Raw genomic sequence first — 27,537 nt, 5'->3', positions numbered from 1 at the left:
TGAGATGGGGACTATCTATGTCTATGTCTTTCCCTGCTTTAAATGGTATCAGACAAGGGGGAATATTATCTCCCCGTCTTTTTGCAGTGTATATGGATAAACTGAGTAAAAATCTAATGACTGAGAAAATTGATTGTTTTGTAAGTGGGCAGTGTATGAATCATTTATTCTATGCTGATGACATTGTATTACTTTGTCCGTCAGTTAAAGGTCTTAAAAGACTAGTTGCTATTTGCTGTATATATTCTGTATCAAACAGTATTATTTTTAATCCTAAAACGTCTGTATGTATTTCTATGGAACCTCCTCGTTGTAGAATTAGACAAATTCCATGCGTATTTTTGAATGGTGTTGCAGTGCGATTTGTCGACAAGCACACCCATTTCGGTGTGGTCATTAATAAACATGGGGATGATAGTGATGATATTAATAGACAAACGAAAAGTTTTTACGCTAGAACAAACTGGCTTATTCGAAGATTTGCTTACTGCTCTTCAAAAATAAAAATTAAATTGTTTCAGAGTTACTGTATGACTATGTACTGCTCCCATTTGTGGTCTTATACATACTAAAGGGCAGATTAATCGAGTTCGTGTTGCATATAATAATGCATTTAGAATTTCACTGAAGCTTGGCAAGAGGGATATTAGTAAGACTCAATCCCTTGTGAAAAATCGTGTTATTACTTTTGAAGCTCTTCGTAGAAAAGAAATGGCGAACTTCATTTTAAGAATTATAAAAAGTAAGAATGCAATAATTACAGCTATTTATAGCCCAGATTTAATGAAATGTAGTACGTATTTGAGTACTTGGCTGAGCCAAGTTTTTTAATATATTTATTATGTACATTTGCTTGGTATTTATTCTCATTTTTCTGTAATTTTGGTTATGTTAATATGAGCTAGTACTCGAAATAATGTATATTATATTATTGTATAACAATTCAAAAATGGCGGCTATGTACAGAATCTAAAATAACCATTGTTACTAAGTAGCGTAGGGGGCGCTGTTGTCAAATTAACTTGTATACTAAAGACTACTAGTAGTATATTACACCCCGATGATTAAAATATCATGCATATTAATTACTTAATTTACATATTAAAGCTAATTTATGTCATTTCCTTTTTTTATCAAGAACCATTGAACAGAAACATGAAACTGATACATAGATGTTCTGGTTCAGGGGTAATGCTCAGACCTGATTAGTTTTTGGTTGAAATCTGTGCATACTAATTACCTAAATTTGATAATTAATTAGCCAATTTAAAGCATTTTCACTTTTTTTTTGTACATGTATTTATAATATTATATATTTATTGGAGTTTGCACTGAAATTAACATCTTACATACCTGGTTTGTACATTACAAATTGCAATCAATCTACATATTGTGAAGTGGACTGGGTAACATTTTTCATAACATTTTTTCCATTTCTTATTATGAGAATGAAGCAATGAAGTACTCTATCTCCAGGAAATATTTTACTTATCTTTTGTATGCCATGAATTCTGGCTTTTAGTTGTTATGTCTACACGAGTAAATATAACTTGTTGCTACCAGAAAGAGGAATTTGACTAAACATGTAAAATTTTCTTCCCCGAGAAGGATTAGTTGTGCGTTCGGGAATGCAAGCAGGCTAAGCTTGCCCCTCCCCCAAAAGCATATACATTGTCTTCCAAAAATCTTGGGTACATTGACATTGGTGAAACAAATGGATAAGAGATTCAGAACATGATGAACAGAAAGTACACAGATCAGACTCAACAATAGGAGGGTTCATCTTAAATAATGTTTTATTTGTAGTCAAAATATTGTGGATTATTTAGAGTTGAAATTCTCTGAGACGAGTGTAAATTGTAATACGAAAGGGTAATTGGTAGATTGGTAACCATGACATCAAGTGCGAGATGTTCAATAATACAGTAAAATAGGTCTCAGATCTAGGCGAGATAAATTTGTTGTTCACAATACTCGTAGCCACAGTTTTTGTAGTACAATCCAAAGGGCTAACATTCTCATCAAAATCAGTGTTGTTCAGTTTGTGAGGTTGCGCACTGTATCAGGCCGTACCATTTTAGAAAGCATGACTCGGGTACTCCTTTGCTCTGAATCTTCTCCCATGCCCGTAGTTTCCCAGTTTCCCTATACTTTTGTTTAACAAAAAAAAATTACAGCATCAAAATAACCCTCAATGAAGACCAAATTCCTTCCTAGTAGAGTCAGTTTGTTATTCCAAATTATTTGCTCATGAAATGCATTTTCGTTTGCTGGGCTTACGTCTGAATTCAGTCTTACCCAATTTTGTAAAATATTTGAAAAGAACAGTGGTAACCTCACTGGCAGGACTTTAGGGTCAAAGATACAATTCAATAAAACTGAGAGTCCACCAATTGGAATCAATGTGTCTAAAATGATTGTTTTTTATGGATGTGACACTTTTAATTATTACTCACTCGTATCAACCAGTTAACTATTTGGGCTGCATTAATGGCATCGATGTCTTGCAATCTTATCAGGGCCCTGCACAGAAATTTAAATAACATTGTGTTTATTTTTTCAGATATTTGGTTGGGTTGTCCACTTGGTTAATAATGTATTGAAGTCTTGAAAAACGCATTTTCACTTGCTTCTCATGTACCATGAACAGATGAAACTTGGTACATAGATGCTCTGGGAAAATACGCAGGCGTGATTAGTTTTTGGTTAAAAGCAATGCGTAATAATTACCTAATTTGCATATAAATTAGCCAATATTTAGCTTTTCCACCTATATCTCAACCACTGACCAAATTCAATGAATCTTGGTACATAGATACTCTTGGATAAGCCATATACATGTTCAGTTTAGGGTTAAATTTCGTTCTGATTAAATTTGCAAAAATTAACCAATTTATAGTACCACTCGAGTACCACTCATCAAATTTTACTGAAAATAGGTACATAGGTGCTTTTGGAAAATACACAGATCAGATTATTTGAGGGTTGAAATCCATGCATAATAATTATCTATTTAGTATAAATCGTTGCATGTGTCCTTAATATGCATAACTGTATCAGATGACTTTATATGGTCATGTGACCTCAATAATATACATAACTGTAATATCTTAAAAGGTGGTGGTCGATGCGCTGCGTCCTGTTCGATATGGGACTCATAGCGACGTAATATTTACATGAAATTCGAACACGCATCGCAACGACCGCCGCCCTTTCAGTATTGTTGGAGACATGCAACTGGTGTTATGTCCTTGTCTGGCAGTATATATATGACATCAAAATATCAAGTCATCATATAGGGTCATAAATAAATATTTGTAATTATTAAAACATAGCTATTTGGAACCATCCTGATCATTGTTTGCAGTTTTATTTTTAAATGCATGTGCTTTACTGTAAATCCCGGCTGTAAATATAAATGACAAAGACAAGTTTATGGCATATTTCAATGATTTTGCATGTAATTAAAGCGGAGGAGTCGTCACCTACGCATGCGTCAGATGGCCATAGCGTGTCATTGTTTACAAACAAGGGTCTACCCATAAACCTTTGCGTTTTAGCGTCTGTTGTTATCGTCGTTTGGGACTCAATTCCCGCGCATGCGCAGGTGACGACCCTCCCGCTTTCCCTTTGTGTGTATTGAAGATGTGCTTCTAATGTACACACTGAATAATAATAATATTATTCAACACTATAAAATAAAATAAAATAAAATAAAATAAAATAAAATAAAATAAAATAAAATAAAATAAAATAAAATAAAATAAAATAAAATAAAATAAAATAAAATAAAATAAAATAAAATAAAATAAAATAAAATAAAATAAAATAAAAATAAAATAAAATAAATAGTTAACCAACTAAACAGAATGCTAAATAAAGCTAAATAATATTACAAACACTTTATGTGTAAATAAACTTGTACGGTACGTACAGTACAATACAATACCATACCAATACCTATTAAAGGCAACGTTTACGTTTATTTAAATATGTATATATTTGTCATGGGTAAGCTTTTAAACTACATCCGGTTGTGGAGTCTATGGACTTGAGAGAATGAGATTACCATTTGCCACAACTACCTCCAGGGCAAGGTGTAGTACATGTAAGCCTTGGGTGCCAACTTCCCACATAACAAGTTTGGTTGACGTCAGTAAAGGCACGCGATCGTAAAATTCCTGCACAAACAGATCCGCATAGGTCGACAATTTTCATGTAAATATGTATATATACGTTTCAGTTTTTCTTAGCATTTGGCGGGGGGGGGGGGTCGTAACCTCTTGTAGTGAGAATCATTGTGACTGGCCTGCCAACGGGTTGCTAAGGATTTCATAGGAAAAGTTGCCAGTTACATCCGTTAATGTAATTAAACTATGGTGGAAAGAATAGTTTGGTCGAGCTGCTCATATCTCATTTGCACACATTTTTGTATGTAACAATATTTCATAATTGCTTCGAATTTTTCCAGTTCATTTAAACTTATTAAAATTTAGTATAATGTCTTGCAGTGCTTGGATAATTTAATTATGTGTGTATTGTACAGACTGCAGTCCATAAGGAAATGTATCTCATCTTCAATCTGTTCCACAGTATTTACATACTCTTTCATTCCTTGGAGTTTTGCAATGCATGTCAGTTTCAATATGGAGTTTATGATCAGGGATTCTAAACTGGCATAAGGCTTGTCTCAGTTTAAAGGGCGGCAGTCGTCGCGCCGCGTCCTGTTCGATATGGGACTCATAGCAACGTATACAACGCGTATAAAATACATTGTTTATTTACATAAAATTCGAACACGCGCTCCGCGACGACCACCGCGCTTTAACATTTCTCATTGTTATTAAATATTTTTCCAATTTAAACTTTGTTTTGAATGTTCTATAATTTGCTAATTTCCTTGTTATGAACAAAGATGTCAACTTTGACTGTTGTGCAGACCAACGAGTACAAACTAAGACCAAGCTTTAAAGCGGAGGAGTCGTCACCTGCGCATGCGTCGGATGGCCATAGTGTGTCATTGTTTACAAACAAGAGTCTACCCATGAGCCTTTGCGTTTTTAGCGTGTGTTGTTATCGTCGCTTGGGACTCAATTCTCGCGCGTGCGCAGTGACGACCCTCCCGCTTTAACTAGATATTTCTTTGGTGATTGGAAAGTATTGAAAAATTCATCAGTGGCAATTAGTGCACATCGCGCCCAGGTCAAACTCATACTCATGATTTCCATTAGAAGAGAGCATTGAATTGTGGGTGTCGCATACGACTTATTTACCACTTCCGTGTCACTGAGAATGTTCTAGAACCGTACTGTGTCTGGGTGGAATATTCTAGATATTTTTAGAAACTGGTTGAATAGGTAATAGAACACTGTAGGAGGCAATAGAAGGTAATGGAACATTCTAGAAATTTGTAGTAAGTGCTAGACTCATTATGTATGCTGATGTAATGGTCTATTTATTGACAGTGGAGGTATATATAGGGGAGTTGTTCAGCACTGAGTTCAGATCGGAGATCTCGTTGTATTGTATTGGAGTTTAAGTATCTAGTCATTGGAGTAGTGGAGTTTTACCGCGTTATTGTACTTGATGTTTGCAGAGTATAATAATACCAGTACCAGTTGAAACCTCATCTGTTGGCTCCGCGTTCGTATTTTATCATTGCCGCCAGGGAAGTCTTTATGTTACTGTTGTTCGTGTGACAGTGGGAAAATCAATTGTTATCAACACAAATTTTGCACATGCACAGCCCGTCGACTGCTGCCTTTAAATGTCTCCAATACCTTCAGAACATGGGAGTTCTTTCTAAGCTTTCGTTTATTTATCTAATATTTTTATCTTTGTTGGCTTATTAATATTTATAAATTTCACAACTGAATTGAGAGGTTTCTGAATTGAATAACATTTAAACATTTTAAAGTTAGATTCAACTACCATTGAAATTGACAAATATTTATAAAGATGAATGGGTGTCTTTGTTGCGCTGAGAGAAAAACTGACGCAAATTATTGTAAACCTGGGAGGGGGGCTGCATATTTATATTCATAATATGTTATGGCAGTTGAATCCAACCAACCAATCAACTTGCACAGTGCACAATGAGGTCATTTGAAAATATTCCTATGTTATTCAATTGGCTAATATAAACCGCTTTTTTTAGTTTGAATTTTATAAATACAGTGTATTTATAAAAAAAGTGAAGGGAATGTGTTGGGATGAGAGAAATAGTGACGCAAATTAAACCTAGTCCCTGCATATTCATATTTATAATTTTTTATGGCAGTTGAATCCAGCCAGCCAATCAACTTGCACAGTGCACAATGAGGTCATCTGAAAATATTCTAACGTTATTCAATTGGCCAATAGAAACGGCTTACTTTAGTTTGAATTTTAATAGGAATGGGTTTGTTGTGTTGATAGTACCAGTAGTTTTAGCTATGTAGGTATATTGTTTTCACCTCAATGTTTATGCTAAATCAGTTAACAAATAAATTACACATGTCAAACAAATTAGCTTTTTACATGAAAAATCAATTTTAACAGTAATTTTGATTCTCATGCTTGAAGACGCATTAACAACGAACAGCGCCATCGTACGATTAAGACAGAGGTCGACGAACTCTCGGGCAGATGGCGCAACCCTTTGCGAGGCCTCCGTATTTATGTCGTAGCTTTTCCCGTTTCTGTGTTGGCTTTGTAGTCCGTATTTCTGACGATGTATAACGCTGTAAACATAATGTCGGTTTTAGGAGCATCTTTATTTCAGCACAACTGACCCTAACTAATCTAAATGTGACTTGCCAGACACAAATAATTAAATCCCCACAAGGGCGTGTGATATTTGAAAGAAGCCAATCAGAGACATCGTTATGTTTTGATCAGCCAATCACCACTATGGTTTTATCGTAACGTCGGGAAACTGTGAACATTTTCTGAAATAAGAATTTAGAAGCTGCTTGGCATAATATTCAATGTAAAGCGCTGTCTTATTTCAGGAGACGGTAATATTTGTTGAAGTAGGGGTATTGCTCGTATATAATGAAGTAACTAAAAATAGTTGACCATAACATGTCGCTATTTGTAGTAAATACGACAATATTAGTGAATGTTTTTTTCTGATCGTGCACCCAAGTTCTCCCAATGTTGAGGCCTGCAAAGGTGACACAGAGGCGCAGACTATAGCGTGCGACTATTGAATCTTTTGTTGTGTAGTCACAAGAAATTATATATTCATCAACAATTTGGCCCACATGTGTACCTTTTTACCGGCTCAACCTTTTACTATACCGTAAGAGAGTTTTCAAACTCGTACGAGTTGGAATTTGGCTACAAAAGAAGAAGAATCGGGGCTGTTCCTGGGTGTTTATTTCTACCTCGGTCGTGCGGGGACCGTTGGTTGGACTGCTGTGTGTAGAAACGCAGCTTTGTTTTGCAATCCGAGCTGCTAAGATTTGTTGATTTTCTGCAAGACGTGGATACGACTTTTGTGGTACTGAGTATTGCGGGATAAGCAGTGATAGATTTGCAATATCGTATGGTAGGTAACAATCTATTTTTTGCTATCATATCGTTAAAACTTGTCCGGTGTTTGACCTTTACTTGTTTGAAATGTAGCAGGACTGCGCCATGTTGTTTCACTCAATATTTGAATTTGACCTCCAAGTTCCAGAGATGATCGGTTAGTACCATTTTCATTGCTATTCAACGTTTTTTTAGTTAGTTTCTGCCTAAAGGAATGTTTTATATCAAAGTTTTGTGTCTTGGCTTTCTTGCCTTCCGATGTTCAACCGTTCTGTATGCCTGCTTGTCTGTGCTTCCACAACGAGTGTAAACAAGCTAGCTTTGGAAGGCAGTCATTGTAGTCTTTGTCCAGGGTCGTTAAATCTTATATTTAAGTGGGTCTCTAGGTAATTTAAAAGTTTGTATTGCTTTCCTGGATTTGTCATTGTACTGATTTAGTGTTACTTTTGTTTTGAAACGGCATCAAACTTTTAGAAACGCCGGTGCTTGTCCACAGTCGATACCCTAATAACAATAGTAGACAAGAAACCACACAAAGGACTCTATCAAGTTCATCCTCGGACAAAAGAAACTTTGAAAACTTTTTGGTAGACTTTTTGTGCTTAACCCATGATTTATTTGTTTGTTTCAGCTGCACAGTGAAGTATGGATGTCTGTTTACGTACATAGCCATAATGGTTAGAGAGAGAGAATCATGCATAACCACTGAATGGATTTTGCAAGCAATCAAGAAAATAAAAAAACAAAAACAGAGGCCATCAGACGATAGGATCTGCAATGTAGTGAGTTCCAGTCATGGTCTGAGTAAAAATGAAATTCTAGAAGAACTTGAACTGAATGTCCAAGATGGTAATGTTTTGAGAGTTTATAATAAAGGTGTTGCTTCGTACAAAGATCCGGCTCAAAGAGGGGGCACCACCATGAGGAGTCGGAGTGTGATCATCACCAAAACTACAGAGCTTTTCAGGTTTATCAAAACTGCTATTAAAGATCTCAGAGAACCTAAGGGGTTGTCATTGAAAAGTATAGAGAAATATGTCCGAGAAAAATGTACTGTTGAACTTGCATCAGGTGTGGATTTGAACGCTCAACTGCGACTTGCCCTAAAACGATCTGTACAGGCTGGTAAATTAGTTAAGAATGGGCGACACTACAAGCTATCACCTCCTAATAGGGGAGGTCGGGCAAGCAATGGACTTGAGGTTGCCAGTAGTTCACACTCGTCTAGTCCAATGCACGAGAGTCCCTCCGGTGACGACAGCTCAGACTCTGGTAATATCCCTCGTAAGGTTAGTATTTTATGTTTTCTTGATACTAAACTAAAAGAATTTTATTTTATTTTGTATGATAAATTATGTGGTGTGTTTTACTGAATGCTGTGTTTGAAAATGTGAATGTAGTTTTTTAGTTCACATTGTTTTGTTTTGTCTTAAAATGACTTGTGGTTACTTTAACAATCCAGCTAAAACCTTTTTCCATGTCTTGTATAACATGTCTGATGGTTGTCCATATAAGCACTATATTGATGTTTCTAATCTGGTTGTAGTATGCGTGTACGCATGGTTTTATGAATGAATGAGTATAATCAATATACTGTACTGTTGGGTCAAAGGTAAAAGTTGAAAGGGTATTCCCAAATGTATTTGTAGTCTAGCATTAAGAGAGAAGAGATTTTCTGGTGATAAATTGCCTTGTTAATAATTTAAACACCATGTAATATTTCGTCTGTATTCTACATATCTGATAGGGAAATTTATTTTTAAATGCTGGTATAGAAATGTTTTGGATAGTGGTTTTGTATGATTGGTAGTTCGCTACCATAGAAACAGATAAAATTGATCACAGTTACTCATTCAAAAATTGTTGTGTAATGATTCACATACATGGAAGTCATTCATATTTAAAGTTTTTAATGGAGAAAGAATGTGTTGTCAAGAAATGCAAAATAGTCCAAAAAGTGGCCATTTTGGAACAATGCATGTAAATGCATTATTCCATGGGTAACTTGTACTAATGTATAATATTTTCCAATTTCCCAAATGTTTTTGTGAAAGTTACATTGAATCTCTCTATCAAATGGCAATTTATTGCGCTATCATGGCGTCGACCAGGCCCGGTTAAACACAACCACCTGCGGAACTTAACCAAAGTTGTTTTGTGTAAAAATTAGTTCAGTGACCATATATGTTTTAATTTCAGAATTTTAAATTTTAGCCTATTTTTAACCTGTTTTTAATTGTAGTAAATTACCTTAACTTGTGCAGGATTTGTTTGCATGTTCTGGTTTCTTTAGTGGCCTTTTTGTTAATAACTGTGTTCCAAATGTATACTTGGAGACTGTTCTGGTCATGTTCTCTGTGCTCCTGAAGGTGACAAGATCCCCAAATTCGAGACTATGAAAGAATACAGTTATCTATGTTTAGAATTATCTTCAAAGTTAATTGTTGTATTCGTGTGACCTCTTTACTGGCTCGTCAGGGTATTTATCAGTGAGTGGGTGAGCATAGCTATGTCATCAGACATATCCTGGCATATACAATTACATGGATGCCTGATGATATGTTCCTTGAAAAGGAACCCACAATGTGTACCGGAAACCACATGCTTTGTTGACATCTTTATTGACCAGATAATATCCTGAATGACCTTTCAATTGTAATATTGTATGATAGCCTGCAGCCAGGTTATGGTGGGTGACCATCAACAACTACTTTACTTTACACATAAATAAAAAACAGGATGACAGTCAAAAAGTATGCTAGGGATGAGTAATTTGTTTATAAGCTAAACTCAATGTATTATATTGTGATGTAAATTATATTTGAAAAATGCTTAGTTCTCTTATGTTCTTGGAAATAACAGACTTTCATGAGCTATAGTCTTTATGAACGTTAAATCACAAAATTACCAGTCGGCCTAAATTTAAATTTGCAGTACTGTCAGGAGGGATTGCTTTTGTGTAAACGATAGATGATAACTTTTTTGGCTTTGTATACCTCTATTAGAGATGTGATTCTAATTGAGCAAGAATACCCTACATGTACTGCACTATAAAAAAAAATAATCGGTGTGGTTATAATGGTAAATTATCGATATAGTGTGAACTATCAGTATTACCTTTCGACTTCATGATATATGGATAATATAAATTATCTTTCAAGTTTGCAGCTTTGTTTCAAATATACATGTCGTAGACATTATTCATATAATTATATTTGTCTATGAGTATGGTTTGACCATAGATACCTGCATGGTTTGAAAGTGTTCTATGTGATGTGTTTTGACATGTCAAGACAAATCCACAGTACACATATAAACTACTAAATTGTGTGCCCTACTTTATGTTAGACCTTGGCTAATGATAAGCAAATGTCACTGACCTGGTTTCACCTTGTTCCCAGTGTTCTATAAGATAAACAAATGATTCATTATGCCCTCCAGCTCTTTGTGCATTACTATAATCAGCATTCTGACTCTAAATTGCTCCATTGCGAGTTGTATTGTTTCCTTATTAAATGATGGTACTTCACTTTGGGGAATTCCCTCATTTAGTGGTGCACTGTAGGGAGTCGTGTACTACTTATGTATACATGTACATCATGACATCCCTATGAAATTCAAGGTATTTTAATAATCCACCAGCCTTGTTTACCAGCAAAATGCCTTTATACATACTTGCTTTGTCAACAAAGCAGTTTGTCTGTCTGCTTATATGGCAACTGTAGTATGTGTAAAGAACAAACATTCCCTCTATTCACAGATCTTATTGTGCAACTAAAGTGGATCAATCTAGCCATTTTTTCAGCAAGAATAGTTATTCTGGATTCTTTACTGTCTGAATAAAAATCATAGCCACCTTAAAGCGCTGTTAACATTTACGTGTTTGAAACAGCATTTCTATACAGAGACCCAATTGTATGTAGAACATGTTTGACTCCTTTGAAAGGTCAGTTGGACTGGCTATAAAATGAAAGACAACCACTAATTGTCATCTTTGATGTTGATGAACCGTAAAAGTATAAAAGCTGTTACATATTAACTTGCATTCTGTGAGAACTGGTTGAAGTGAAAGACTTGCTGCATGAATTATTATAATAGTATCATTGGAATTTGCCCCGCAAAAAGATTATAGTGTACATTTATATGCTATCATGAGCAGTAAATATTATATCTTGGTTTTTGACTCTCAGTATGCGAAGTACAAAATGGGAGTCTTTATAGATACCCTGTGTGTATGTCTGTTCCACATATATCTCAAGAACCACTGGTCAAATTTCAATGAAATTTGGTACATATGTGCTCTGAGAGATTGTGCAAATCTGATTAGTTATTAGTCAATATTACTTAATTTGTATATACCGTACTTGACCGCGTTAGTGCTCAGTGGCCTCAACTCAGAAAATCACGATCTTTTAGGGGTGGCTTACCCAAGCATCCCCCCTCGAAAATAAGTGCAAATGAAAATTGTGATTCATCATGTGACAGGCTACGTCTTTGACAAATTACAAAATTAGTTGCGTCGTCATTGATTTTCACAATAAAGAAACAGAAATAACCACAAAAAATATGCACATTTTATTACAATATTAATTACGTACCACCAAAATTTACGAAATTAAAAACATCGAGTCTGTTGGAACACAAAGTCAAAATTCTCATCATTATCTCCACTGACAAAGGTGTTGGATCGTATGCAAACTCACGATGAAAATCACTTTCCGCCATGATGCTTTTGCAGATTTGACTTGCAGCAACGTCCTTTGACCTAATGGGTCAAGTTGGTTATTAACTGATCAGAATGCTGTGTTGTACCAACTCAATTCTTCAGAAATTATCGAAGACTTTCCGGTAACGCAATGCGGAAGTGAATTATCAATGTCGAAGTACGACCTGTTGGAATCACATTAACGTGCACCAAATACACTTATTTTTTTTTATTAGTAACGAAAGTATATTCTAAAAGAAGTTTCAAATACAAACGAACACAACTGCCATGTTCAGTAGTAAATGATCGTGGTAGCGCAATCCGGTCTTCCTGAGTTTCACAATTGTTGATTATTACCTAGTAGTTATTATAATAACATGCAAAAAAAATTTGTTGAATTGTTGTGGAATGAAAATAAATTTCAACTTATTTCACTTGTTCAAATTACCATAGCTCATTTAAATATGTTAATGTCGTAAGCGAATGATTCCGGTCGCAGTTTAAATGCTCGATGCTGTAGAAATGAATATCCGCCATGTTTTGACCTGGGACGGTGTTCTTTGACCTAACAGGTCAAATCGCAAACTAACCAATCAAAATGATGGACGATGCCAACTCGTTCAAATTAGCATAACTCATTTAAATATGTTAATGTTATTGAACGCAGCACAGAAGAGATTTGCTGATCTTTTTGGCTTGAATTTCGGCATGAAAGTGACATGATTTGTTTTTAAATAAAAAAATTATTTGTTTTTCAAAAGATAAACTGAGCATTTAAAGAATAATGTTACATTGTTTACGGTGATAACAGTTCATTGTCGAAACGAAGCTTACCCATTTACGCTAGTCCCAATAAACATAATTTTTTAAAATAGGTGTCAATGACTTCTTTGAAACTTTTAACGGCTCAGGGCGAATTTACAGCATAATCCGGTATATTCATAATAATACCTATAATAGTCTATATTCCCCACCTACGTGTACATCTCAATAACCAATTATTGAATTTTAATAAGACTTGGTAGTTATGTACCTGGGGACAATGCTAAAGACCTGAGTTTATAATTGAAATTTGAGCATACTAATTACCTAATTTACCTAGTTTGCATACATGTAATATGCATAATCATATTTCATTGAAATATGGTTTGTAGAAGCTCTGGGGTAATCCAGACATGATTAGTTTAATGTTGAAAACCATGCATATTGATTATCTAATTATTATTAGCCAAATTTTGATATCTGAAAAATTTAGATTTAAATTGAACTTGTAGTAGAGGTGCTCTGGAATAAATTAGATTGACAATCACATTTATTATGATCTTCAATACTGTGATCACATTGTTTTCATGTGTCTATCTCAAATAGCTGACCAATATTAGTCATCAAGCTTCTTTTTTTGAAAGGCTAATCTTTAATTAATATTCCTAAAATACTCTCAACACACAGGAGTTCTTACTTCGCTTTCTTTGATTAGTAGAGTGAGTGGATGAGTCAGCAGTCATTTGATTTTGAGTTATCAATGAAAACAAAATACAATTGAATGTACATTCATCACTAGAATGTTGCATACTGAGTTTATTTTTTTGCGATTTATGCCTCTTTTAGAGTTAGTAAAAGTGAAATCAAATCTATAAAACTAGAATCATTCCTCATCCTGAAAATGTTTTGTAAATATGACTCATCAAAGTGTTACACAGCATAGACTCTTTATAGACACATCATTGTTATTAGTATTGTATTTCATAATATTCAGCCAAGTGTTTTTATTCACTGATCCCCAAAGCATGTCATTCATTTAACTTATTTGAATTTTCTCTCATGAATCTGTGAATGTACATATGAGGTATCTCCCAGCAATGTTGTATTATCTAAGATACCTGAATAACCTATTTTGTACAATACTATTAATAAACTAACAACTTGGTGGTTTTAAGGTGAGTTTGTAAATAGCTAACAATAATAGTTCAGTGGTTCATCTTCATTAGTTTAATTTATCACTGTGAAGAGCGCTCCAAGTGATGTTCTCAGATCAATTATGTCAATTCCTGTCTTCATTGCCTGATTAATCCAAACCATGTTGTTGTAAAGATATATGTGTAGATGTATGCCTTTGGGTTGATGAGTCAGGCTGGATAGATGCTAAAGCATTCCATTTGAAGAGTGAGAAATCACTGATGTACTAAAACGCCATACCTATTAAGTATGCATGGAAGACTGCCGTAGAGATAGACAGTTAGTGATTTTTTTTATCAGGATAAGAATCTCTGTGAATGGAATGCTTGATAAAATTAGATGTAATGGTAAAGCTATTAGTCTAATTGGTATTCTTCCTGTCTGCTAACAGTGTATCTGATCAGTTAAGAGATTACCAGCATACTCTTAAGATGATTACTTTTATTATAACATTAGACAATAATGGAAAGTTATGTAGTTTGCTATATGCATTATGATAGCTTGTTTTTAATACTAAACACTGAACAAATCTTTGCTGTGATATTTGATAAGCAGTTCTATTGATTTTCTTGAATACATGTATGTCCTGCAGGAGTGATTACAAGTCTCATTGGTTTCTGAATAAAGAGTTATAGCTCTGCTGAGATGTCAGATTAAACAACCAAACATGTTGGGTTATAGCTCATATTCACTATGTATGCTTGTGTATTGAGTTTTACCTCATGAAATCAACAACTCTTGAGCATTCCACTCAAGGTATCTACAGCCTGATTGTTTTAACATTTTATACGTACACTGTAGGAGGTAGTAGGATTTCATGTCAGAAGCAGTTTGTAAGGAATATTTTGTGGTTGATGCCAAAAGTTGACAATGATGCTCAAAGTGTTAAACAGGCCTGGCATAATAAAAAATTGTCAAATTCGTATGCTTAATAATTAAAAAAAAAAAATAGAGACCATAATTGAGATTAGTAAAAAAATGTTAAACATAAAAAATGGTTTTGGTGGCCAATTTAATATTGCATTATTGGTTATTCGTATGATTTCCTGTTCAATAATTGCTGTTTGCCTTAGTGTGAATTGACCTTGAAATGGTAGTCTTCAATGCTTCTGAATTTTTCTCATAGAACATTTAATTTGTTATTTATTTATTTTTTACTCTGTCAGATATTTATCTCCCACATGTACAAATTAACAATTCTAATCTATTAAGATATATGCTGATTCTTCACTGCTCCTAAGTTTGGGCTTTTTGACATGATTTCAGAAACAGAAATTTATAACAAGTGTGCTTTGCTTTTCTAACACTGTTATCTTGAATATTGATTTCTCAATTAGAAATGTGGTAAGACATAAAACACACCGAAACATGCCCCAGGCTTAATCATTAGGCTACTGCCTATATTTACGTTAAGTAACATGCTGATTAATTATTCAACAGTGTTGTTGATATATCTGCTTTCAGTTCATAAAAATATATCAGTTTTTTAATGACAGGTGCAAATACATATTTGTGCTTGTGAGTAATGTTGTATAGGGCATTGCCTGCTGGCAAGTATCTATCACTATCATTAAATGAAAGATATAATTGTCATAGTGATTCTCTCTTGTATCTAGATTAGCAATGGAATAGAACCGTATTAGATTATGCCTAGGGAATAATGTGTGATAGAATTGTTAAATCAGTCGAACAAGGTGTTAAAAATTCTGTCAGATGTAAAAACATGCCATTTGACATCCCCTTTCCTAGCTTCATATTTAAATTTTGTGTTGAAAAATATTGTATTTTACTTGTATAAAGTTTTTAGTTTTTTGTTTAATTTAACTACTTTACCTAACAGTAATTAAAAATTTATGTTGTGATTTGTCATCTCTTGTACAAAAATAAAATTATCTGGGGTTTCCCCTTTGTTTCCTTTTTATATTAATTCTTTTCTTAAGACGCCTGCTTTAACATTACAATAGCCTTTTTATGAAAACTGAGCTCCAGCACCAAGGAACCTAAAATCTTTTACCCAAAATTTGTGCAAATGTTATGGATTTGATGGACATGTGTAAGTTAGTGGAATATATATGAATATGTAAGTTGTATATATATATAGGTCTGGTTACTGTGTTAGCAGTGGTGCAGTGGTGTTTTACTAATACAGGGCAAGATGCTTAATGCTTTGAAGTATCTTACTTCACCTGCACGCTGTGATCAATATTGACAGCAATATAGCACTTCCTCCTTCCCTGAAGTGAAAGAAATCATGGGAGCAGAAAAACAAATAGCCACCACTTATCAGTACAATGTATCAAAACATCCCAATTATTCTTGATACAAGGATATTACAATTCACCCTGGATGGTGTTGGTTGTCATGGTTACCATATTCATCATGGGTGGATGAAGATAGCAATTTCCATAAAATAGCTCTCTGCTGTCTTTTTTTCCCCCCTGAGCTTAAATATTCAGCTACTTAGTGTGGTGGTGAGGGAGTTTAGCCTTGCATGATGACCTTTTCATCAAAGCATGATGTTTCCATTTGTTGACATGCTCAATAAATTAGTTAACACTGATTAAATTGTCCCACATATACAGTTGTTCTTTCTATCTGTGGCTAGCATCTCATTTTGCATTTACATTCAAAGAACCTGTGTTCATGTTGCAATAATTGACATTGAGGCTGGTACTTGCAGCTTACCTATAATAATTAACCAGCTCTGGGGTGACAACACACAGGCATATCCTCCACTCAAGCCATATAGAAAATCTGTATGTAGTAGTTTATCAATTTGTTGGGGTTGTAAGACAAAGCTTAACAGTGAAATAAAACTAGTTAATCCAAACATATACTGTTAGTTTGATAAATAATTTATTGGCTTAAATTAAACCCAATTAAGCTGCATTTCAATCTTCACATCCTCTTAAATTCTACGCAAAGATGTCGTTCCCGTGGGGCATTATTTCTGATTTGCAGCAGTAAATCCATGATTCAGTGTTTTGACCTTTAGGAAGTAACCGAATATGTGATTACAGGCAAATAATGTTTTCTAACTGATCTGGAATTTGAAGAGAAAAATGTTAGTATAATTCCTGTTGCTAAGAATTAGTTTTTAATAGTTTAGTTAATTTCAGTTAAAAACAATTAATCGTGTTTCACCTAAAAATCTCATTAGCACTATATTGAACATAAGACTTGATCAATGTGGCCATATACTAGAATCATTGCTTATAGGAGGTGATAGTTTGACCTTTCAATGCTGATCATTGTATGGTATTTGAATTATTTATCTTCTTATTGGACAGGAAATTTCCGCCATGTTCCTATTTGTGCAATATAGTAAAGATGTTTATTTAAACATGTTTTACAATGACAAATGCCAATTACCTTTCTGAGTCACTGCAGTATTTAATAAAAAATACATAACCTGCTCTCTGGAGACTTGTTCTGTATTAGTTCCAGTATCCTATTATTGGTAAATATTAATTCCAAATACATTAAAAAAAAACATATTTTAAATACAAGCTTTTCAAATATAATAACAAGACATTAATGCTTAATATCTTAATATGAACAATTTTATTTGCTGCATAGTAGAGTAGAATTAATGCTTGAAATGTTGGGCAATTCTCACGGACAGTGATGAAATATGCTAGGATTCATCTCTATAAATCCAACTTAACTGGTATTCCAACTGCACTACCTACTATTCATTACCGGTATTATAAATTTAATCAAAGGAATCCCTAGCTACTAAAAAGAAAGACATGTGACAAACCATATTTAGACTTGTTAATCAATCAGTTTTTCCTACATGGCTAATTGACTTTCTATTTCACACCTATTACACTCAAATTACCCTCTTGTTATTCCAAGTGTATTGACTGTTATTCATACTCTACCAGAGGAGACTGATATTAAAACACCCAACCATATGCTGTGACCTTTGCTGTATTGAGCATTGATATTAACAATGGTGTTTCTGTGATTATAATTGCATTTAGTTATTTTACTCTAAACTGGGTGTTTGAATCTCAAAACGCAGTTACAACCAGTGTAGTAACCCCCCCCCCCCCCATATGCGGCACACTATTGTATTATTGCAAGTTCAGGTGATTCCCAATAGTAATTCGTATTCATGGCTTATTTCTGTTTTCCCTTAGGTCTATACAAGTTAAATTTGCTTTATATTTGATGCTCCGGTGGGTGTACCCTTATCCATCAACACTAAATGGAATTGTAGGTGTGACTGTGATATACCCCCAGATATTAAATATTTGTTTTAAAATATTTATTTATACAGACAGTTAGTATTTCTTGCACTCAAGCTACGTGTACACATTGCCAAAGATTTGTGTACTTGAGGGACTACTTGCATTGCTATAGTGCAGTCTAAATATTGCCGAGTTATCATTCGGTTCTCTCAGTGCAGAATTAATTGTATTGCAATTGCAGTTTATGTGCATTTCCGTAGGTGGTTATGTCAAGCAACTAAATTACCTGAGGTCTCTAACCAATTAGCATGCATATCAATACTCCTACTATCAAGTAATTTAACCGTAACAAGAAAAGTGATAGGCAAATTTAACAGTGAAGATCTGGCTTAATTTAGACTAGTTTTTCTGCAATGCCAATCAGATTATTTACAAAAATTTGTGTTCACCAGCTCATGGCAACTATTGCAGTAAGAATATTTTGCAGAGCAATAAATTTTGATTTTCGAGAAGGCATTATATAAAATGTCTGCTGCCCTAATTTATTGAGCAAATCGTAATAAAAAAGGAAAAAATGCCCTCAAACTGGCATGTCATTGTGATGCATTAATTTAGGCCTCTTCATTGACAGTTACTGGCAATTTAGAATTGCCAAAAACAAGTAGATATTGATAAGTTATCATAGAATTATTCTGACAATGGGGATAGATCAAAAGACAGTGATAAGTAACGACATAATGATGACCTATACACAAATATGTATATTTAATTTTAGTTGACAAGCTAGGGAGGATGATGACAATATCAGTATCATGACGTTATAATGTTTCCAAGGAGGCAATTTAGCTAGAACCTATTACCAGTGTTTGTGTAGAAGCCATCAGGTCATTGTCTGCATTAACTCTACACACTAATAACTCACTGCTTCCTTATCTGTGATTATATTCAACAGAGAAGAGGCCCTAAACAAGGAAGTTCCACTCAGGGCAGATAATATACATGTATATCTCATTGTATTATCCCCAAGTTGAATTTGTGGATTTATGGATAGAAATAAGTTTGTTTTATCTTCCCATCAATCATTTCCCCCTTTTTTTCTGAATTTTCTCCTCTTAATTGGATATAAATTATTTGCTCAATACAGTTTTATTCCCTGGTTAGTTGAGCCATCTTGTATATCCTCATCACTGCAATATCTTCATATGATTTGTGCCGATTTAATGACTAAAATAGTGAAGGTATTAAAAGACTTGTGATTGGGTAACGTACAAGTGATTTAAGTAAAGGCCACTGCTTAGTATTAGTGATTTGATTGACATGCTCAATTGACTGCCTTGCTACTTAATAGGGTGAATAGCACGGACTGATTTAACAAGCGAACAAAATAAAAATTGTAAATTAATGGGAATAATGCATCGTCATAGTAACCCTAACCTCATTGTTGATGTACACAGTATACATCCTGATTCGTTGGTTAAGTGTATATGAAGCAAACATTAGATGTATTTCCATATTCTTGTGCTTAATATTTCTAAATGAAATACTTGTAATCAGATTTTGTGTAATATCACATTTGCCCTTGTATGCACGTTTCATTTCAAATTGGGAAAACTATATAAATATTTTCATTTCATTGGCTTGTAGAATGATTTTTAAACTCAATTGCTTGCCAATATTTAATTATATAATATTTAGTATTTGCTTCTATTTGTGTCTTATTAATAAATATTGGTATTTAATTGAAAATGAAAGCTTAGTCAAAAGAGCAGTAAAATCTGCTTTTGAATACTTTATCAAAGCAGGGCCTATTTTGTTAATCAGTAAAATATCAGTGTTAGTCTATATTTGTTACATGATCTGAAGGGCAGACACTCCTATGTAGATGTTGAAGCTCGGCCATTATATCATGTGTGAAGCAATTGTTAAGTTAATAAGAGCCTACAAGTGATAACAGCTTTCTCTTGTAAACACAATTAATTCCCATCTTGCCGTGCATGAGACCAGATCATTCACTCTATATTAATAAAGAGGCCTGTTCATCAATAAACAATTTATCATGTTTTCTATCCATGCTGCTAATAAAAAGCAAAAATAATTTTCTTGCCACTTGGCTGAGAATATCAATATGGGTATTGATAGAGCTAAATGTTCAGCCTGCAGAGGAGATTATATGCCATGCCATGATCTGTTTGCTGCTTGGCACCCTGTTGTCTCTATGGCATTGACTTTCCATAGGTGATCATGACTTGAATCGATAGGGAGACTGACTAGACAGATAATGATGATTAACATGTAGTGTAGTCAGCTTCTCAGTGATCCAGTCATCCATTCATTGTTATTTATCAATCAAACTGCAGGTGCTGCTAATTACTACTGTACCAGTTTAAATTGTGAAATTCTTCTTAGTGGTCTTTAGTGTATGTGTGTGTATATGAATGTCTATCTAACAATTCAGTCTTAGAGGCCAAGTGTACTTGGTTGGGTACATTTGACTAACTATCTTTGTGTTTATTGTGTTTACGACTCGGTGACCAAATGCACTGGGGGAGCGGAGCATCTATGGATGGTATCAGGGTGACCAGTAGACAGTGGCTCATTATTCCCGACACATAGAGCTGGCGGGGATATACGGTAGTATAGTACAGTTCTTGCGGAAGCTTTGGTTTTTGTGGCATCATTGTCGCATACGCATGGCTTCATTGTCGCCTCAGCATCGCATCATTGTGGCATCAGCTTCGTGTCATTGAAAATTGAAGCTGTGTTCGCCTCTCTTATTTTGTGGCATCATTGTGGCCTCAGCTTCGCAGTCCCATGGCATCAACTTCAAAGTATTGTGACATGAATATGACATCATTATTTTCACATGGAAAGGCAGTAGAGAAAAAAACACGTGTACAGAAGTTCGATATGTAATCGATTTGAAATTAAAAGCGATAAGGAGAATAAAATAATATGACCAAGAGTAAAATGACATTTTAAAAAGATATCTTGTTTAATTATTTAATGTTGCGAGTATTGGGTACCAAAAACTATGTGAAGTACATTGCAATCTGCAAGGTGACGAGTGTCATATTGACTGCAAGGAAAAACGTGATAAATTTAAATCACACGATGCAATCGTCGTTCGGAAACACAATTTGCTATACGAAATGAAACTGTTCTTGTTATAAAATTACCTTATTTTCGTTCATTTTATTTGCTGGTAAGAGAACAGATTCAGATTCCTCATTTTGGTGGTATTTTTCTGTGTTTCGTTTAATTTTAGCCGTGTTCGATCCCATGCCCGGACTACTAATACATGCAAAACGCGCGAACGCCGCCTGGCGTTGTCGCCGGCCATCTTGATACAAAGTTCCAAAACAAGTGCGTACATTTCCAACTGTGATTGGATGGTTGTGGTGGCGTCGGTCTGGTAAAATTTTACATCCAATTTTCAAAATTAAATCACGATCAGTGACCTGAGCTCGATCTATACGTACTTTAAAAGTATTCTCAAAAAAAAATATTTTCAAATAAAAACGAGCCACAGGCCTGGTAAAAAATCGAATAGCACTTGACATGCAGAAATAATTTATTGGGCTTCAAAAAAAAAAGTGTTCATTTAGTTGTAGCCGTAAATATTTGGTGACCAGTCGATGAACAATTTGAAACTCATTATACACACGGAAGTCCTTCGATACTGAATATCATCGACCCCAATCTGGTTTACCTTATTTCCCAACTTGCAAAACTGATTTGTATCTCAGCCCAGTTTTTCTTTTTTCTTTTTTTTGAACTGAGGTCAAATCCCAGCCGTTTGCCAAAATATACCGATGTTTTTCAGTGAATGATTGTGAAGCCTGTCACAGCACAGTGAATCGACGCCGGAGATTGGACAGTACGACGACCCTTCAATTAGCGTCAAATATGCTTTGTTACAACATCATTGATTTGCTGAAAGTCACCTGATTGGAGCACGACCTGGGTAACAGAACCATATTTGTCCGTATTATCAACGGGACTTTGCGAGAGAACCACACCCACATTTTCAACCTTTTTTAGCGCGGAAGTTGCCAACAAATGTCGAAAAACTCGTGAATTTTATGGATTTGAATAAAATAAAGCTAGCGGTTGGTAAGACTGGTTAATAATATATCTCCCGATGCTCTTCGAATTTTTTAAATTTTATTTCAAGGCGAGAAATGGATAATTGAAGTTCCATCGATTTCAAGGCGACTGTTTCACCATGACAACTCTACGCTGTGTTGTAGTTTCACGAGGTAAAAAAATATATATAATGAATAGTACATGTTTAATTATTTGGTTTTACAGCCTGCAAATTGCGGGACATGATCCCCATGAATTACGATAAATAAATGCTGATTATGTTGAATAATGGACGTCAGGACCGTTTGGAGAAACCAACGGGGATCGATATTCCAAACAAATTATTGGGACACTGTCGGAAAGACGAGATTTTTCCAGATATTTATGAACATACTGTCACAACAAATATATGCAAAATTGACAAATACACAAAGAGATATTAGGTTTTATTTTAGCCTTAGAAATATTTTCTGTACTCGGTCCATGCGTGGTACTTCTATTTAGCTTCATGGTCCTTTGGCTTGTGTTCTCCTTGGGGGAAATAACAATAATTATACAAATCATCAACTCAACACAGTCAGGAAAAGAAACCCAGACAACCATGTCGTACTTCTGTTGAAATACATTTTGTAGCAGTGCGTCACGTCAGAATAAGTTGTTTAAAATAAAATCGTCAATCCCAGCCAAATCTAGGTCAAAGGATCAGATTGCGTGCATATAATTATAGATAGTTAAAACAAAAAGTATTTGAACTTTTGACGGTTGTTTAACATCTATGCACGATTACTAAACTAGTAACCGTGATCTATGAAAACCATAAAATTGTTAGTAGTCCGAATTTTTGCAGTTGAAAATAAAGCGGAAATTCAACAAGCGGTCGCAAAAGCGAGCGATTGAAAAGCAGAAGCGGGCGAGAGGTTGGGCGAAATGAGTTCTGTACCTCTTTGTTTGATGAAGCGATGCTGATGCCACATTGTCGCCATAATGAGGCCACAATGAAGCGAAGCGATAACCGCCTAACTTTTTAATGTCGCGACATTGAAGCGATGCTAAAGCCATAACAATGCCATAATGATGCGATGCTGAAGCGAAGGTGAAGCTGAAGTAAAGCCAAAGCTTCCGCGAGAACTGTACTGTAGTTACCAACTTCAATTTGTTCGTACAAATTCATATCAGCACTATTGCAGATAGACATTCACACAGTGTTATATAAGACATTGCACACTAAATCTGATCAACATATTTCATAACCATATATGGTCATGTGATCTCACAGATATAGAGGTTCAACCACAAAGATGCAGAGGAATATGCAATTTCTGATGGAATTTTTGTTTTGTGCGTATGGATGACAACATAGTGACCAATTGTGTCTAGTCATTACTCTGTGGTGGGTTTTATTGCATCTCTGTTTGGGTTTTGGCATAATTGTTATTATTTCATTTGTATCAGCAGGACTTACAGCTCTCCAGTAGTAGTGGTTTTCATGTGCAATCAAAAAAAGGTAAGGATTATGCAAAAAAAGAAGAGATTATGCTTTTAGACCTAACAATTTTTTGTATGTAATCAATATCGCATCAACATATGATATATATGTTCAATGTTTAATATATATTAAATAATGATTTGAATATATGCATTAAAGGTTGGTTTGGATCCACAAAACACATCCTCTGAAAAAAGAAACCATGCTGGTGCACTTCACAATAAACTGTGACAGAAAGCACAATTTTTGGCCTTGTAGCATAATTACTTTTGCTTGGTGTTTATTTGCTTGTATTTTTAGTTCTGCTATCGACTCTGTAGAGCGGAGCTTATCATATGAGTGATTGTCCGTCATCGTCGTCAGTGTCAACGTTTTACTTTTTCGGCTTCTTCTTGAAAACTACAAGCCTGAATGCTTTGATACTTAGTGTATATGTACCTTGGGTAGGCCTCTCTTAGTTCATTTTATGATATCTTCAATTCTCCAATTTTGATGAATATTTTTGACTTCTTATTAAAAAACGCAAATCTGATTGCTATGATATTACATATATAGGTACTACAGGTAGAACTCTCTCAGATTTGTTCATTTCATGATGATGTCTTCAATTCTCTAATTTTGATAAATATTTTTGGTAAAAAGTTATATTTTCGACTTGTTGTTTAAAAACCACAAGTCCAATTGCTTTGATATTACATATATAGGTACTACATGTGGACCTCGCTCAGATTTGTTCATTTTGTGATGATAAATATCTTTAAATATCTAAATTAAATTAAGTCGTGCCCGACCGTCTGTCCGTGTGTGCATATGTGTTACCAGCTTTTTCTCACACATGTGTGATCCAATTCAGTTCAGAATTGGTACAGAGACTGGAATTGATGTTGTACAAGTGCACATCAAGTTATTTTTTGATTGAATGAATTTTGACTGGTTGGTGGCCATTTTTGTCAAAAATCTTTACAAAAAGCTTTTCTAGCTGTTACCAGCTTTTTCTCGTACATATGTCATCCAATTCTGCTCAAAGTTGGTACAGAGACTGGTAATAATTGTTTAAGTGCTCGTCCAGTTATTTCTTGTTTTGATGAATATTTTTGTGAAAAGTGATATTTTTGAATTCTTGTTGAAAACAGCAAGTCCGATTGCTTTGATACTATACATATTGTTCATTTTCTAATGATATCTTCAGTTCTTTAATTGAAATGTGCATTGCTAACAGCGGAGCTATCTCGGCCGACAGGCTGCTTGTTTTTAGATTCACTCCAGAGTGAAGTGTTTTTACAGCCCTCTAAAATATTGCCCCCTACTATTCTATGTTGCTCTGCAAATCAACAAGCACAACAAACATTAAACTGATGCTTAGTCACCAGACAACAGCTGAATAACAATTATAAACTAGTTTCCAGATCATAAACTTGATACATGATGTTACAAAACATGTAGGTTATTGGTGTCACTGTGACATTCAAAGTTAATCAGAACTTCTACAACGTTTCACTTTCTCGGCGTATAAAATATCAGCGTACTTCTCCACCAGAGAGTTCAGTAGGGCACAGCATCCTGCTTCTGCGTCTCTGCCAATTTTTTTGCTGAATAGGAAAACACTTTGTTTTCAGGTTTCAAAGATAAAAAATTGAAAAAAGCAGGGAGAAAACATGTTCTAGAAGCTGCAGCTAGTGTAAAAAAGAGGTATCAGAGTAAGCTTGGAAAGAACAGTAAACTTAAAATAAAGGCAATAGAAGATGACAGTGCAAAGTAAGTAGTTACACTTCACCATGGAGGTAAAAGACAGGAGTTACAACTGCTTTAAGCTTATTTAATTTCCTTTGTTTCTAGTTTAGTTAATCCTCTTGTCTGTTTAAATGTCCTTTTGATACTGTAAAGGGGGTAATTATTCACTGGGTTTTAATTTAGCTTATTTCGCTGACTGGAAAAATGCGCTAAATTAAAACACAGTGAATATGTAAAATTTAGCATAGAACACATTATCTAAATGACAAAACCGTGAATTTAAAACCCACTGAATATGCCTGAGATGGTAAATCAGTGAAATTTAAACCCAGTGAAAATTAGTCATTTTACAGTACCCATGATCATTTCCAATGCTTGTGTTCACTGTCCCCATAACCAAGGGCAGGTCTTTTTTTCTCTTGATTACTATTTGGTGTTTTACGAGAATAAAAGTAATTTTACTTGCGCGTCTAGAAAGAATGCCATTGTTATAACAAGTTTATTCATGTTTGAATTTTCAAAATCGACCGATCTATCAGTAAGTTGTGTTGTTTTCCTGTTTTTTTCGTGGAATTTCTATAGGTTGCTTCAACTGCTGTTTTCATAGGGTTGCACCAAATTGGCCTACTTATGCGTTAGTTTAAATTGCCTACTTTACGATCTTTGCAATGGTGTTAAAACTATGTTCCTCCAGAGTACTCCGCACATGCAGTAGACGTTAGAACTTTAACTGTTTTCAAGGTTTTTTTGTTGTTAACGTATTGCATGATTTCAGGGCACATCTTTCGCTATTATCCAGGCGTTATGTTTTTGAGACAAAATTTATCTTCTTCAATCGCAACTTCTTCAATTTCATTTACTTCCGTCTTCACGAATGCTTTCCAGCGACACCATTTTAAATAATGTCCTTTGGCCCGGCGGTTTTTTGAATAATCCCTGGGACTCTCAAAGTATGTCCGTAATATGTTGATTCATCTGTAGATAATTTGTTTGCTGGAAATAGTGGAAATGATCATGGAACCTTTGATCCTAAACCAGTTGTCACTCCTCCTGTCTTTTACCTCCATGACTTCACTAAGTGTTTGTGTTGACGTTGATTGCTTCAGTATCACTTTCTCAGTCGGGCATTCAGCTAGCTGTTTTCTCCATCTTACTTTTAGACCTACAATCTGTTATTATATAGATAAAATATTAAATTGAATAATAATGATCAAAGTTTACTACTAAATACTGTTTTTATTATTTTAAGTTGTCTTCATGCCTCACATTTGCTTTACATTTGTTTTTCTTGTTGGCTATGAAATGATGGTCTCATGATATGACCAAATAATTGATGTTACAAATCATTAAATCAACCAATGCTGCTGTTTGCATCTCAAGAGACAATTCTGCCCATATCTTTGTTATTGAGGGGATACAGTTTTCCTCTCATCTTTGGAAAGCATTTTGAAATACAATTGTTTTTATAATCATCAGGTCTCTGTCGTGTCCATATCCTGGATGTGATGGCTCGGGCAATGTCAGTGACAAATTCAAGTCTCACAAAATGTAAGTATATATCATGTGCGTCTGCCTTTCTGCCTGGTTAGTTTTGTGTATGCTTGTTACTCTCTGAATAGAGGCTGTATTTATATGAATAAATAAAATGTTGTGTATGTATTGTAGTAAGCTGAGTGGACAACATAGCTTTTGTGATATTTCGATTCACTATTTCCATCACTTCATTGCACTAAAGGTATACTACTTGATACTGATTATGTGTATCTGATTTGTGAATACAGTAGTAAACTATTACTAATGCCAGTCTCATGTAATACCTCGTTGTCAACAGTGGAATACTATCGTGTTTATAGAGT

The 27,537-nt window shown here is 34.6% G+C and overlaps 1 protein-coding gene across 9 annotated transcripts in view; it reads left to right on the top strand.

The window, feature by feature from the left end:
- Nucleotides 1–6,970: 6,970 nt before the first annotated feature.
- LOC102802108 (uncharacterized) overlaps nucleotides 6,971–27,537 on the top strand; it is a 48,631-nt gene continuing 28,064 nt past the window's right edge. For 5 of the 9 annotated variants that reach the window (XM_085493555.1, XM_085493556.1, XM_085493554.1 and 2 more), the window contains exons 1-5: nucleotides 6,971–7,534; nucleotides 8,150–8,807; nucleotides 23,917–23,968; nucleotides 25,567–25,705; nucleotides 27,158–27,229. In XM_085493555.1, coding sequence (XP_085349681.1) covers nucleotides 8,193–8,807; nucleotides 23,917–23,968; nucleotides 25,567–25,705; nucleotides 27,158–27,229 — 878 coding nt within the window. In that variant the 5' untranslated portion in view covers nucleotides 6,971–7,534; nucleotides 8,150–8,192. Of the gene's footprint in view, nucleotides 7,535–7,585; nucleotides 7,676–8,149; nucleotides 8,808–23,916; nucleotides 23,969–25,566; nucleotides 25,706–27,157; nucleotides 27,230–27,537 lie in introns of those variants that run through there. The other 4 variants (XM_085493552.1, XM_085493558.1, XM_085493559.1 and 1 more) reach the window with 4 other exon arrangements.

Source organism: Saccoglossus kowalevskii, chromosome 19 (genome assembly GCF_978046115.1).
Source record: "Saccoglossus kowalevskii chromosome 19, keSacKowa6.1, whole genome shotgun sequence".
Taxonomy (NCBI): domain Eukaryota; kingdom Metazoa; phylum Hemichordata; class Enteropneusta; family Harrimaniidae; genus Saccoglossus; species Saccoglossus kowalevskii.
This window is presented reverse-complemented; position numbering and strand designations above follow the sequence as displayed.